The sequence below is a fragment of the Solanum verrucosum genome, unplaced genomic scaffold (assembly GCF_900185275.1).
Source record: "Solanum verrucosum unplaced genomic scaffold, falcon-dt-bn FXZP01000118.1, whole genome shotgun sequence".
Lineage (NCBI taxonomy): Eukaryota > Viridiplantae > Streptophyta > Magnoliopsida > Solanales > Solanaceae > Solanum > Solanum verrucosum.
Genome location: NW_026020568.1, coordinates 254,772 through 271,017, shown reverse-complemented (window position 1 = coordinate 271,017; position 16,246 = coordinate 254,772). Strand labels below are relative to the sequence as shown.

The 16,246-nt window shown below is 37.0% G+C and overlaps 1 protein-coding gene across 2 annotated transcripts; it reads right to left on the bottom strand.

The window, feature by feature from the left end:
• Nucleotides 1–1,452: 1,452 nt before the first annotated feature.
• On the bottom strand, nucleotides 1,453–10,661 carry LOC125810429 (DEAD-box ATP-dependent RNA helicase 24). Of its 2 annotated transcripts, none has more exons than XM_049489914.1 (6): nucleotides 9,873–10,661; nucleotides 4,864–6,092; nucleotides 2,757–2,796; nucleotides 2,142–2,541; nucleotides 1,951–2,045; nucleotides 1,453–1,782 (listed from the first exon to the last, which is right to left on the bottom strand). In XM_049489914.1, the coding sequence occupies exons 1-5, from the start codon at nucleotides 10,474–10,476 to the stop codon at nucleotides 1,994–1,996; spliced, it is 2,325 nt and encodes a 774-aa protein (XP_049345871.1). In that variant the 5' UTR covers nucleotides 10,477–10,661; the 3' UTR covers nucleotides 1,453–1,782; nucleotides 1,951–1,993. The 2 variants fall into 2 exon arrangements, with proteins under 2 accessions (XP_049345871.1, XP_049345870.1); XM_049489913.1 differs by having other exon boundaries at nucleotides 1,982–2,045.
• Between the last annotated feature and the right edge of the window lie 5,585 nt (nucleotides 10,662–16,246).

Here is a 16,246-nt window from a genome sequence, read left to right as displayed (position 1 = left end):
AACCAAGAAGTTATATACATAAATTTTATTATTATACATACATAATATATTATATTCATTAACAATTTTAAAGATTTTATATATGTTTCATCAAAATTTATTTATAATTTACTTATGAAAGAAAAAATGTCTAAGGTGAGAACATTTTTCTTATTGGTTTCATGTATATGAGTGTCTATGGAAATTCTTTGTGGGACTGAAAATGTCATCGTCTCTTTCTTCTATGCCAAAATAGTGAATTTTGAAGTTTTATTCAGTAAATTCAATGATCGAAAGTTTTGTAATGCCAGTCATTCTAACTATTTTTCGTTTGAATGGATTGTTGTCACTTTTTTCACATTTTGAATGAATTGTTTCTTTTATTTTTATGTATGGTTAATAACCGAATAACCGAACCAAACCAAAAAAACCGAAAACAACCAAACCGATAAATGTATATTATATTTGGTTTGATTTGGTTTTGATAATTTTAAAATCGATTAAGTTGGTTTGGTTTTGATTTTGACCAATAATAGACCCAAACCAACCCGTGAACACCCCTACTTTCAAGTATATTAAAAGAATATTATAAATATTAAGTATATTTAGTAATTTTATATTTTTGAGAATTGAGTATTATTAAAAGTAATTAGTATGTGATGTTAAGGATACAACTAAAGTTAATTGTCAATCTCAATCTTAATTTTTTTAAATGGTAATTACTTGGAATAATTCTTTAAAACTAAAATGCCTATCAAATTTAAAACGGAGGGAGTAATTTATTTTAGATGATTATTACTTGGTGCTACTTCTTCAAAATACACCCAAAATTAATATAAATATTTCACCGTAAAGTCATATTAATTGATATATAATCTTAGGTCTTGAGAATTGATTTTGAGAATAGAATATTATTGAAAAATATTATATGTGATGAGTGACAAGTAAAAGTGTACTCTAATATATATTTAATGTGATAGACAAGTAAAAGTGAATGGAATGAATATAGATTACCAAAATAATTTATAATCACCCAAATATATATAATTTATTTTAAATCATAAATTTCAAAAATCTCGATTCATTCTTAAATTTTAGATACAATCATATAACCTACAGTTTGATAGCCATAAGAACACTTGAGATAGCATATGGCTTTACCATATCCATCTTATAAGTATCATTGGGAAGACATAATTTTGAAGCAGAAAGTTTCAGGACCAAAGCAACACACAGCGACCAAATCAAAATTGATTTCATCCATAAGCTATGTTGCTCGGCTCTTCCAAAACACAGCGGCCCCATGCCGTATCTCATCTTCCAAAAATAGAGTTATGGGAGGATTTGACATGGGTGAGGCAGTCTTTGGATGTCCTTACGACATAATCCACAAGTAGCAAAAGTTAACAGTGCAATTGAAACAGCAGCCAAAGTGAATAATTTACACTTGTGTCTCTTCCATACTTGAGCCCTATGTTAAAATTTTCTGAAGTCCAGAAAGGTATTAAAGTTACAGGAACAATTTTGATGTATCAAGAGAACCAAATGCTACATATAAGATACACTCTTGGACAATAAAGATCATTTTGCACGAACCATTTCAGAAGCACCATAACTTCCTCCCAAGCCATTTCTGCAATGGACGCCAATCTGATTGGACTTTGCACACTCCCTACTTGTTAAGGATATAACAATTTATCTTCCCTTCATTTCCTCGATGTGAATGGTGAGTTTGAAAGAAAAGCTGCACCAACTTAAGACCATGATGGGGAGTGACACATAAACCAAGCATATCCCACAGTACTGCATCACCAAAATCATAGGAGGGGAATCAAACACCAACTAGACAGAAACTACAAGTACACAAATCTAAGCGAAATAACTGTGCAATAACTTAATACTATATAGAAGACCAAGAAAAAAATTGACCGAAAAAAAAGAAGATCAAGGTTAATTTGAAAGGAAAAGTACATTTTCCAACAAGTTGATTATCCCAGTATACCTAAATAACAAATCAACGATCCCAACCAGAAGGCCTCCGTCTTTCTCTGGACTTCTCCTTTGAACTGCAAGGGTGAAAAAATGACTTTAATTAATTTAATGTTCAAGTACTTCATTTACATTAATTGAGAAACCAGATGTAGATAAGGTGATATAGTCACCTCTCTGAACTTTTCTGGTTAGCTCCATCTCTAGCTGGCTGACTAGAAGTATATGCCCCAGATGTTGCAGCAGTAAATGTGGAACTAATATGGGAAGTATTACTATTTCCACCTATAGTCCCACCAGAGACAAAGCCTTGCAAGACCATTTTCTTGTTGGGAAACGCGCCAGCTGTGTTATTCATCCCTTGATTTTGAGACTTTGATGATGCAGCAACAAAGCTACTTTTAAATTGTGCCATCATTCCTGTCCTCAGGGAATTAACAGCTGCAGAACGGCTTGGAGCAGCGCTCTGGGGAGGGTTATTTGATTCAGGATTGTATCCAATCCCTAGACCAAAATCCACACCTCGTACACCTTTATTGTTTCCTCCTCCCCTTCCTTTGGCCCTTTTTCCACCTGAAGGCATAAAATTCTCATTAATAGTTTGGTTAGGCAATCAAGAATCTAAAGAAATCCCACTTCCCTTCTCCCCAAGCTTTACAGTTATTAAAAGGAGGGTGGATCAATAGAACAAAATCCCCAAGAGTTACTATATGGAACCATCAGTGCCCATCAATGTACGATTTTGGGGAAAATCTTCAATAAGATCAACACTAAGAATAAATCCTTACCTCCTTTCCTTGCATCCCTTTTGGACCGAAACCTTCCGTCCTAAATTTTACACAATAAATTTAATCATGCAAACAGAACAAGATCTGAGTATTTTAAGCACAACCCAAATAAGAAGCACAAAACAAGGAGCAAAAAATGACAATAAATGTCTAAAATAATGCTGTGCTCAGAAGGTGCTTAATCAAGTAAAGGAAATTCACCAATCATCCAAACAAAAGAGATATCTCCAAAAGACCAAAAGTGGAGCAATAATCCAAAAGAAAGAAGACGCTACAACAGTTTCTGCAAGAACTTATCATCCACAGTGGGAACAGAAGTAGGAAATACAAAGAATATCTCCACAACCATGGTTTACACTTTACACCAGGGAACGGCATTGAACCTGTAGTTATGTACCCTATATGTTATGGATGAGCTAACTGACATTATACCCGATGAGGTCCCGCTGTGTAAGCCATTTGCAGACAATATTATGCTAATCGACAAAATTAACAAGGGTGTCAACCAAAGGCTTGGAATGTGGAGAAGCACACCAGATAGTAAGAGCTTAAGGACAAGAGAGACTAAATATACTGCAATTTTAGTTAGCATACGAACATTCAAGTTGGGGTGAAGTTCAGACAGAATTGAACTTGTCTTTTTTTTATTTAGATATATAGATTTGATGATCCAGAGAATAGTATAATAAATGAGGGTTCACACAGAATCAAAAAGGGATGGTTGAATTGGTCAAGTGTTGCCGATCTGTTATGTGACGGAAGGATACCTACTAAATGAGGGAAGTTTTATACAACAGTTGTAAGACTAGCACCATTGTATGGGAGTAAATATTACATATCTAAAATCCACAAGATAAATGTTGCAAGACTGGTTTTTAAGACAAATATAATATTCTACATGATTAGACAAAATTAGAAATGACCACATTCGTCAAAAGGTGCAACACACACACACAGGATAAATAAGAGGTTGAGTGAAGGAGTTAAAAGTGTGATGCAGACCTAAAATCACATGAAAATTTATCTCAAAAAACCTATGATCTATTGGAATCTATTCAGCAATAGCGGAAAATAAAATACTCCCACTGCCCAATTTATGTGGCAGACTATCCTTTTTAATCCATCCGAAATAGAATGTCACCTATCTATAATTAGAAAGAGTACAACTTTAAAATTGTCCTTTTAGCCTTGATGAAATGATTCATAGCCACACAAATGTCTAAGGTTTATTTTAGACTACACATTCCAAAAGTCTTCTTTTCTTTCTTTAACTTTGTGCAAGTCAAACGGTGCCACTTAAATTGGGACGGAGGGAGCAGCGTCTTTGCCTCTGCTGAGATTTGAACTTGAGACCTCATGGTTCCCAAACTACTCCATTGACCAATAGGCCACATCCTTGGTTTCCGTCTCTAGATAGTTCTCAATATATCTACATATCATACCTTACCAGGTGCTACGCGATACTACATAGTCTAATAACATTTCTACCAAGGTTTACATACTCCTATTTTTCCAATTCACATCCATAAATAAAATAGTTAATATTTCATAAATTAGCTTGGCATCTCAAGCTACTCCTGCTAGGTTTTTTAAGATGTCTACAATAAAACTCAGCTAGACAAGAAAGGTTTGGAGGCTTCTTGTGTTGCAATGACCATGTAATCTCCAAATCATGTTAAAGCATCTCTGATCCATCCTTCAATTGTATACTTCAACATGAATCCTAGCAACCCGTGATTGTGCGACAATTGAATCCCAGCAGCCCACAACATTGCATCCTTGGACTCGTATTTCGTTTGAGAAACCAAAAGAACAAATAAGCATTCTCTGATCTATCATCGTAGCTTTCTAGTAAATAATATCTACGGAAAGGATGTCATTATAGATTTTGACTTCAAAAGGGAAAATGTTTCCCTTTTTCTTGGTTCATCTTTTACTTTAATTTTGTGTCTGAGTGTGTGGCACACAAACTTGAGCAGTGGCAATGAATGGAAGAGGTGAATATCACAAAATGTAATGCACTTGGTGAAATTTAAGAGGATAAAACAAGAAAATAGAATCCTTAATCCTAAGCTTCAAGCATTTCAAATAAAAAATATAGAAGTACCTTCATAGCAAGGTCCATTAGTTCCACGGACACAGTTTGACCAGCAGCAACCAAACTGTTTGCCAGTTCACCAGCAAAACGTGCTTCCTTATGAGTAATAAGAGTGTAGGCCGTTCCATCTTTGTCACCAGCACGACCTGTTCTCCCAATTCTGTGAACATGCATGTCCATATCTTTAGCTATATCATAGTTCACCACTGACTTAAGTGATTTGATGTCAAGACCACGAGCAGCAACATCAGTTGCGATGAGAACATGATATATGCCAGATTTAAATTTTTGCAGCGTCTCCGTACGAGAAACTTGATCCTTGTCACCATGGAGAGCTGCAACTCTAAATCCCTTCTGAGCCAATTGGGATTCAATCTCATCCACTGTTGCCTTTTTCGAAGCAAAGACAAGAACATCACCATTGTCAATCAGTCCAGGGAGCTTCTCCAGAAGCCAAGGCAATTTTTCAGCATCCGAAGGAATCACTTCAACTATTTGTGTAATATCCTCATTAGCCGTGCCAATCTCACCCACAGTAACTCTTACAGGATCCGTCAATATTTCTCTGGCAAGCTTCTCAATTTTGCGGGGCATAGTTGCTGAAAAGAGCAATGTTTGGCGATCAGGTCTAATTTGACCAACAATGGACCTTATCTGAGGCTCGAAACCAAGGTCAAACATCCGATCAGCCTCATCAAGCACTAGATAAGTTGCTCTCAACATTGTAAATGCCTTCTTTCTGATCATATCTATCAACCTCCCTGGAGTAGCAACAACAATCTCACACCCTGCCTTTAGTTCTTTGTATTGATCCAATTTAGACATTCCTCCATAAACTGCAGACACACGGATACCATGCGATTTCGAAAATTTCTTTGCCTCCACAAATATTTGATGTGCTAATTCCCTAGTGGGTGCACAAATAACTCCAATGGGGCCTTCTTCTTTCTGAAGTTCAGGCTGATCCATGATGTGGACAATCATAGGAAGCACAAAAGCAGCAGTCTTACCGGACCCAGTTTTAGCAATACCAATAATATCTCTCCCAGAGAGCACAATTGGTAATGCTTGACACTGTATTGGTGTAGGCTTTTCATAACCCTGTTTACTGATAGCTTTCATCAACTCAACAGAAAAACCAGAGTCTTCAAATGTCTTAATTGGCCTTGGTACATCAAAGCCTGATACACGAATGGCCAAGCTTGTCCTATATTCATTAACTTCCTGATCGCTCATACCTGCATAAAGCAAAAGCATTAACCTGGATGAAGGAAGATACTGATTACAGATAATGTGCAATCCAAAGAAGAACTAGCAAAACGATAATGGCAGCTTGCAATCACTATGAAGAGCTGGGCTCCTTATTGACTGCACTAAACAACCCTACATTCAAAATACACATGAATACAAGGAGAACCAATAAAATAATGCTGAACTGGGGCTCAGCTCCAACCCCATACAAGTAGAATCAAATTACAACAGACTCCATACAAATGTTGGGAAATATGGAGGCTACAAGATGCAGTAATAAATTTGAGGCCATCAAACCTTCCATATACAGAACAATCACTAATATTGTGTACACTATTTTGCAGGTAACAATGAGAAGATTTGGAAAAGCTAATCTGGGACAGAACTGGAGAAGTATTTGTCAAGTCTGTGATGCCACACTTCAACAAAGAACTGTCACCATTGTCAAATGGATAAGACCATCACCTCAGCTAGTGAAACTCAATAGTGATGGAAGTTGCATCCAAGGAATATGTGGAAGTGGTGGACTCATCAGAAATAGCCAGGGGATCACTCTATGAGCATACTCTATTACCCTAGGCCCTGGTACCAGCAACATGGCAGATGCAGCTGCTACGCTCTATGGCTTGAACTGGTGCGACTATAGGAACCTAGTGTTGAGTATTGCAGAAACAGACTCGCTTTTGTTCACAAAGTGTAAAAGGTGAATGGGAATCTCCTTGGAATATTGATAGCTACATCAAAGCAACTCAAGTGTAGTTATACTGACAGCTACATCAAATCGATTCAGAATTTAGTTGAAGTTCATGGCTTCAATATCAACCACTGCTTTAGGGAAGCTAATAAACCTACTGGTAAGCTGGCATCCCTAAGCCATGGTCATAATGAAAGCCAGGTGTTAAACTCCCTGTCTAATCTGCCTCAGCAAGTGAAGGGTCTCATGGAATTATCCATCTTTCAGGAACAAAAAAACTAAGAGCCCGTTCGGATTGGCCTATTCAAGTGCTTTTAAGCTGAAATTGCTTGTAAGCACTTTTGGAGTGTTCGGGTAAGTTAAAAAAGTGCTTATAAGCACTTAGCTTTAAGCTAAAACTAAGCCAAAAGCCATAAGTTAGAATAAGCTCAAATTATAACTTTTTGCACATCAATGATCAATAGAAACAATGTTTAAATAAAATTTACAACAGTCCCCAACGCAACATTTCTAAAATGGATTCATCATTTTTAAGTTCAAACAAAAGACCAAAGCACCAGGGAAACGTTAGGGATTAGTACAACGCCATACCCCATATGAACCAAAAATTGTATCTCATTCCAAAAGAAACTAAAAACAGCATATATTCGTGAAGTGTCAACATTTACTACCAAAAAACTAAAACCACCCACATTACAATTTTCATAACAGAAAAGGGTTAAATATACCCCTCGTTATACTTTTGGTATAAAAAAATACCTCGCGTTGTACTTTTGGCCTAAATATACCCCTCCCGTTTTACTTTGGCACAAATTTGCCCTTATTTTGACGAAGGGACACGTGGCAAGCTCAAAATCAAATGGCCGATGTGATTCCCAATTTTATTTTTATTTTTTTTGATAACCGAGAAATCCGTCTGTGACCCGCCCTTTGGACCAATCACAACCTTCTAAACTCGGTGGATAATGAGCCCGCCCCTCTACCCTTCTCCACTTAAATAATTCCCAATTTTAAATATTTGATTTCTTTCGAAACACACCCGTTTAACCCATTCCCTCACTTTTGAGTTGTTTTCTTTTCATCTTCTTCTAATTCTCTCTTCTCAATCACCATGAATATTTTGAATTAGCATTGCGTTCTCTAGAAACTTCGTCTCCAAGCAAGTATAAGCCTATCATACTTTTGATCACGAAAATCAGTAAATGATAAAAGTAATACCATCAAATTACAATTTCAGTGCTCATGAGCAACCTATCGTTATACTCCCTCCTTTCTTATTTGGTTGTCACCATTTTAGGTTTCACGCCCCTTAACAAACTAGGTAAATTGTACCCTTATTGAGTGTTCTCTTGAAGTCAAATTTTCAATGAATCAACATGAATTAATTTATTTTAATTAATTACCAATTAACATGAATCAATTACTTAGTTTTCCTATATTGGTCAAATGCATGCTTTCAAGGCTAATAACTCTTGAGGGTAAAATAGGAAGAATAGTGTCATTTATGCATTGGCTTTGTGAAATGACAAATATAAAGGAACATCTATTTTTAGTAAGGACGACATGTACATGGAACGGATGGAGTAATTTACTTCTTTAGTTCGACTATATTTTCTCTGACTACAATAATCGGTTTTCAATTATTTAAAAGCCTTCTCAATGTAAGCTTATTTTATTACTAAAAACAATCACGTCCACATACAGAGCAAATTAATACGTGATTCCTATGGAATTTCTAAACATATATAAGCATTATCTTTTCCAAAATTGAAAGAGTTCATATCTGAATAGAGATCTCATTATGAATATGAATGGGTGCATTTCAATTATTTGCACACCTTCTGAGGCAGCAAAGAGTGGAGACACAAGAGGATGTGAAATCAAATATGAGAATAACCTCACTTTCGGAAATTTCATGGGTCGGGAATGGGTTAAACATGTGAGTTTCTAAAGAAATTGGGTATTTAAAATTGGAGATTACATTGGTCATTTGATTATGAGCTTGTCATGTGTCGCTCCGTCAAAATTAAAGGCAAATTAGTGTCCAAGTATAATAAAAGGGGTAAATTTAGACCAAAAGTATAACATAAAGGATATATTTAGACAAATTTTAAAAAAAGGAGATATATTTAGCCAAAAGTATAATGAATGGTATATTTAAACTATTTTTGATAGTACATGGATAATATTTAACCCTTTTCCGTTTTTGTAACAATTAATCTTTACATGAAGTATTAGAAGCCATTATTTATAACAAGCTCTAAAAACCACCAGGACTGACAGATCATGAGGCAGGCTCTACTCTCCCCATAAGCGGATGCAATATGCAGGCACTGGTGCAGCCGCACATTGTCCTCTGCTTGAACTACACATATAGTTAAGCAAGAAAATTTGAATTTATCCTGAGTTTGCAAGTGCTGCTAAAAGTAGCAGGAGGTTGATAGTGCTCTGCACCATGGGCGGATCTAGAGGCGGGAGAGGGTTCACAACAAAAACTTACACTGTATATAGGGTAGATATACTGCATTTACGTACATATATTAATTTTGAACACCCTGAACAAGAAACAAAACGTAGCTCAGTGGCATAGGGCCTTCCAAATGTACCTTGTGTTCAGGGTTCGAATCTGACCAACTAAGTTATTTATTTTACATTTAGCTTTTGTTATTTTTTCCCATTTAATTCCAAAACAGCCACGAGCCCATTGCCCAAAACGTCGTCGTTTCACTATAATTTTTTTTTTTAAAAAATAAAGTACTGGAATAATGGAATTAGGGACTTTTAATCCCACTAATCTAACTTTATCTACCTATAAATTATATACTACTGCCTCCCTTGGAATTGTGTTTTGATAGCTTATTCACACGTTTATACTGGAAATCATGAATCCGCCAATGCTCTACACCCACTAACTTAGAATCATGAATCAGTCTCTAGTTTTTCACCTCTTGTTCTTATCTATGGTTTTTCAGTGCACGTTATGTCATTCTAACCAACAAAAGAACGAAGTTAAAATGTGGACCATGAGTAAACTAGATCAAGAGGAGAAATCATCAAGCAGAACACAGTGTACCTGAAATAGAAGGCTTTTCCTCATAAAAATCCTTGTTGAAAGGCTCATAGTCAATCTCACTATGATCCAGAGCAGTAATAGGCTCAATCTTCTTTTTATCAACAACAATTGGATTATCGTCGGAGTCATACTCAACTAACCCTGCATCAACCGCCTTTGCTGCAGCATACACCTCCTCGTCGGAATTATAACCAGCGTGAAGAGCATCAGCAGCCAATTGTAACCCTACATCCTTCTTGGCCCTCAGAAAACTCTCCATCGGATCATCATCTACATCATCCTTATACTTATCCAACTTCTCTTTCGGCTTAGGAGGCGGTGCAGCCTTCATTTCTTCATGAATCCCTTCCATAAACGCATCAAGTGGATCAATTTCATCATCCTCACCACCTCCTCCGCCTCCATCATCGTTGTTCCCTCCGACAGCTTCGTGTTCATCGTACTCAATGTTATCTAAGTCGGTATCTTCGTAATTGTCATGGCTACCTCCGGAACGTGAGGATGGCGGAACATACAGTCGCTGAGGAGCTTGATTTCGCTCGAAGTTGTACGTTGTTTGCCGATTAATGCCAAATCCCTCGAATCCGAATTTTCTCTTCGACATATCCGTTTGGTTCAAAGTTCAAACCCTAGTTTACTGAACCCTAAAAAAAACTGAATATACAGATATGGTGTTATCTAACAAATTTCGGCCAGAGCAAAGATAGCTATCCAAATTGAAAAATCTAAACCATCTTGCCTATCATCGGTTTGCTTCTGAAAAACGCCTGATTTTTTTGCCGGTAAACGGAAGCTGATATGAGCAGCGGGGAACGGCGACTGAACTAAGGTCGGCCCACGGGCTATTTTATTTTGGTTTTTTCCTTTCTTTTTAGTAATCCTTTTTTATGAGGATATTATACATATCGTGAAACAATAGTTTCCCTAAGTACATGAAAATATTTATTTCCGAATAAACTATTACTTATTTAGTTGTAATTTGTATGTATTTGAAATTTGATATATATTTATTAATTTTCTCGCTCATTTCTGTTTTCTCTCACTCGTTGATCTTCCTTCCTCGCTCGCCTCACTTTTTATAAATTTCAAAAAAATTATGAATTTAAAATTAATTTCATTCACTATATTTATATCAACTTTATTCAATATATTTAATATTAACCTCATCTCATGTGTTCGATATCAATTTTATTTATGCATCTGATATCAAATATTTATATACTATACATAGATACATGTGTTTGATATAAAATAGTGTATCTAGGATCAAGATATGCATTGATATACATCATCACCAAACATAAAGAGAGGAGAGATATAGAAAGAGTGGGGGGGGGGGGGGGGGAGTAGTGTAATGCCTCGGAAAAACTAGTAGGTGAAACTAGAGCCTTACGTGTGAGTTGTTGAGTTTGATGTGGTGTTTAGAAGTATAAAATGACTTCCCGAACTTAGGTTGAGGAGTTTAGGGGTTAAACGTCAAGGTACGACCCCCCAAGGACCAACCAAGGGTCCTTGAGGAGGACCCTAAAGCCTAACCCCCAAAGCTCCCTAAAACTGCCCAAGTTGCCAAAATGGTGTGGGCTACGGATGAGACCTACTCCCCATAGGTCCATCCATGCCTCGTGGGGGAGGTTCGTAGGTCAAGACCCCAAATGAGAAGTTGCAGACCACCACCCACGGACCTGCAGGACGGGGCGTAGCCCCACTCATGGTTCGTGAGTCCTGGGTCGTGGATGTTGCCTGCAATCTGCCTAGGTTCGGCCAAATGAGGGGCAAGTTGGTAAATTCCAAATTAGTTAGTTAATTAATGGGGTCGATTTATATTGTTTTATTTCACATATATAAGTACTTTAAGTCATTAACCACCCCTTTACAATTCATAATTTCCAAACCCAAAATAGTAATCAACTCCTCTCCAAATAATTCTCTCTAAAACCTCTATTGAAGAAGAAGAAGAAGAAGAAGAAGAAGAAGAAGTAGTCAAGGTCTAGGGCTCAAGGACTCATCTTTTCCACCCAAATTCGTGAGGAATCTTTAATTAAGGTATGGTAGTTTTGATTCATGGTTAACTTTTCATCCATGAAGTCCTCAAACCTTCAATTTCAAAGTTGGAAATTCTCCAAAACTAAGGATTTTCATTCTAGGTCATGGATTTTTTCTCAAAACATTTTAAATGGTTTAATTATCATATATTAAGATTGAATTGTTGTTTTATGGTGGTTTTAAGATAAAATTCCCCATGAATCCATGATTTCCCATAACCTTAATTTATGACTTTGATATGGGTGAATTGTAGTAGGATGAATGTTATGCAATTGTCCTTGTAATGTTATAGTTACTTGAATTATGTCATTATTCATGCCTAAATTGTAGTATTCTAGGTGTGTTGGTGAATTATGATGCATGGCCTTGGAGGGCAAATTATGAAGATTGTTGTATAATCATGATGCCTATGTACATGCCTTGTGATTTCAATGAGAGTAATGTGATTATGACTATAATGTAATGGTGTGATAGTTGAAAGGCTATTCTCACATACACACTCATGAATGAAAAATGAATGAAGTTTCTATGATTATGTTAATGATGATGTGTTGATTGAAAGGCTATTCTCAATTGTACACTAATGAATAATAATGACATGTTGTGAAAGGTCTTTCTCACAATATGGGAATTTTTAGTTGAAAAGCTATTGTTGCGGTCTAATCGCACACGCAAGTGCACGTGATCATACAATTAATAAAGTGGCTCTTTTCGAGAGTCGGGTATCATACCCACAGGGACTCACGCTTAGAAACTATCAATTTCTCTAGTTCTCAATTAACCACAAATGTATTTCCAAATTTAAAGGGTTGTTTATTTCTATTTCTAAATTTTAAAACAAAATGTAAATACAAGATTCATTTTCACGGGTTTCAAACAATGATTTGGGAAAGATCCAGGGCAGCAACTTCTATCAGGATTCATGCAATCAATATCATTTATATGGGTAATTATTAACTGTCGAATCAATGAATCACAGGGTTAGATGTATGATCATGGTCTTCCGACCTCTAATCGCCTACGATAGATAACACCCTAACTACATCGTTGAGCGGGGATAGACTGATTACCTACCGAGCATTAAGTTATCTTCATGTATGGTGATCTAAGCGAGGTCTCTAGGTATATCCCTATCCTAGAAATGAATCAACCCTAGCTATTTAGAGTTCAACAAGCTCTTTATGCCCAACGTTCTATCCTCTTATTCCTCTCCCGAGTTCAATTTGGACAATAAATTTATTTCTATGGTGATCAATCATGAAATACGGAAAATAAGAACACAAAGAAAGATTCATGTGATGGTCAATAATAAACCCAACAAAACTCAATCAATTGCAATCATCTTGTAGCCACAACCCAAGAACTAGGATATTTAGCTACTCATAGTCCAACATTCAATCATACAATGGTTATGAATCATCAAACGATTGAAAGGAAAAGAGTTTAAGAAATAACCCTAAAACTGAAGAAAAACGTTCTTCCAAATCGTCGTCCTTTAAAACCCAAAAAAAGATCCTTAATAAAATAAAATAAAACCCTATTTATACTAAAAGTCGAAACGGCAAAAATCTGGTACTCAGGCACGCGACGCGCGATGACTTTCAAATTTTGAGTCCACGATACTTTTGCCTTCTGTGCGACGCGCGAGCAGCACGAGATGTTCTGCTTAGAAGTTGAATTTTGTAATCCACATTCTGCATTCAATCGCGCGACGCGGAGAGAACACGTAAATGACTTGGTGCATTTTCCTCAGCTTCTTCCTTGTTCTCTTTTGACTCGAATCTTCAGATATCTTTCTTTATCCATTTTGTGCTCGTTTCTCCCATTAAGCATACCTACACAACTAATCATGTTGGTTAGCTCATAAATAAGCAAATGACTCGATAAGACTACAAACAAATACATTTTGAATTCAAACTAGGCGTAAATGCGGGCATAATTAGCACTCTAGGCATATAAATATGCCTAAGATCACTACCCCACACTTGAAGCTTTGTTCGTCCTCGAACAACTACTAACAACTCCTAGACCTAGACTCACTACCTTGGATTGTGCATCCACTACTAACTTCCAAGAATCTGTTCACAATTCACACTGCATGTTTTCATTTATAATATGCATAACTCATGTAGATGACTGGACAACTTTTTGCAACCACGCATTCACAACATATGCACCATTACCTATCACTTATCCTTCATACAACAAGTGCCCCTCACTCCAAGGAATAGTCCATGCACTCGAGTTAGCCCATTGAATATAATTTAAGGACTTTGCAGACAATATGCACTCTCACTCAGCAAACAACATCACACATGTATGCACTGAGAACCATAAACTTGCCCATTATGTACATCTCTACTAATAAAGTGTAAAATGCTCAAAATCAAACATGACTTGGTTTGGTTGTGTTGCAGGCTTAAGGTGGGGGAGGATTCATTTAGATGCAATTAGTGACTCGTCCTCCCTAATGCATTATATTCAGCTCTCTTCTTTCATTCACAACTTTTTCTTTTCATTAGCCCTCTTCTTCTTCATAAGATTTCACTAGTGTTACTAACCTTTCCTTAATGCTTACTTGCCCCTTTATTTCCTCAAATTATTAATATTATCTTTTTATTTTTTATTTATGAACACTAGCCACCCTTTACTCGGAGATTTCTCTTGAGTTAAGGTGCACATTGTCCTATTTAGGACCAGGGCCAATCTCAGATTCACAATCATGGGGTATCAGTTACCTTTTCTTTCATTCTTCCGCTGTTTTTACCTTTCTTCCTAACATAGTGCATTATGGGTTAGGATCAAAACTACGGTATCAATAAAAAGGATTCGGTTTATTATATGGGTTAGAACAAAATCAAGGCTAAAAGGCTCAATTGGGCTAGACTAGGGATCTTCTTTCTGAACAAGCTCAAATTTCAAACAATTCAAAGAAAGCCTGTTATCACCTTTCAAACATAATACCACTTGTATTTCGCTTCAATAACAACCTGGGCAAGTTCTAGACTCAGATGCAATCATGGATATCATACAAAATTCACCACTCCTGGCATAAGTTGTATTCAAAATGGATCAATCACAACACACAATCATGTCACGCAGAAGGTCCATATTAAGCTTAAGTTGCACATTCAAATCATATACACGAATTCACTGCATTCATACATCAATTTCAACCATGTTTTTCATACAGATTTTCAACTTCAGCACAACCAAGCTTAAGACTCAATGACGAAATTGCCCTTAAGACGGTCGTCATCCATCTATCATTGGGCAGCTTGACTCAATCTATGACTACAGACTCAATCCTAGAAACAAAATCTTTTTGTATTTTTGTACGGTTCAAAGGGACTATCCTTGGCTAAAGAACCGAAAACAACTACCAAGGAACCCAAAATCAAACAAAATAGAAAACAATGTTCAACCCAATATATGTACAAATTAGATATGTTTTCCACCTTCACCCCACACTTATACAATAGCACTGTCCCCAGTGCATGTCAAAATCTTAATAAAGTTCGAAAAGGTAAAGTGAAAAATAACTCCCTAATCAGTCCTTCATTATATCACCCACATCGGCCTCAGCCTCGGCCTGTATAGGGTCTATCTCCTAATCCAAATCGGACTCCACATCTGAGCCGGTACACAAATTCTCTTAATCAGTCGGGATATCATTCTCAGTTGGCTCCCGAAACTCAGGACCAATGCCAAGTAATGCTTTAGCATGGTCATTCAGAAGATAACGCCCGTTGACCTCCCTTATTTCTAGATTAGTAGATGGTTGGCCACCAGTCTTGTGTCGTAGCATCTCCAGGCCATACATCTTAGCCATGATCAACTCATCTGTCTTGTGGCGCTCTGCGGTAGTGAGTGTTGGGCCGAAGTCAGTGTCCGGCCCCTTAGTGCGAGTGATGTCCACCGGTGCTGGATAAAGTGGTGTCATGTAATCTAAATTCTCTTCAGGGACACCTGCAACACGACACATTTTGGTAATCAGACCACCAAATGCATACCTATGCCCTTTGTGAACCCCAGCCTTCCTCGTCGAAGATTTTATGATGGCTCCGATGTTCAGCTTTATGCCAGTCATCAAAGCATAAACCAGGCACACCCAGTCACGCGTGATATCAGTGTAATGTAAGCCCGATATTAGACAGTTCATTACCACCTTTAGCCAAACACGTGTCTCCCGCAGCATGTGAGCATATGGGAGAGATTTATGATATATTTTTCCACTGTGCTTAGTCCATTGAGCCATGGATTGTGGCCCACATAGCATGTGGCGGATGGATTGGTATGGAGGGCATATGTTCAGCCCTGTCAGCACTAGT

Excerpts from the sequence above, each read along its gene's own strand:
- LOC125810429 (XM_049489914.1), bottom strand. The coding sequence starts at position 10,476 with ATGTCGAAGAGAAAATTCGGATTCGAGGGATTTGGCATTAATCGGCAA. Across the intron at positions 6,093-9,872 it reads GGAAAAGCCTTCTATTTCAG|GTATGAGCGATCAGGAAGTT; the intron begins GTACACTGTGTT and ends TGCTTTATGCAG. Across the intron at positions 2,046-2,141 it reads AACCAGAAAAGTTCAGAGAG|TTCAAAGGAGAAGTCCAGAG; the intron begins GTGACTATATCA and ends TCACCCTTGCAG.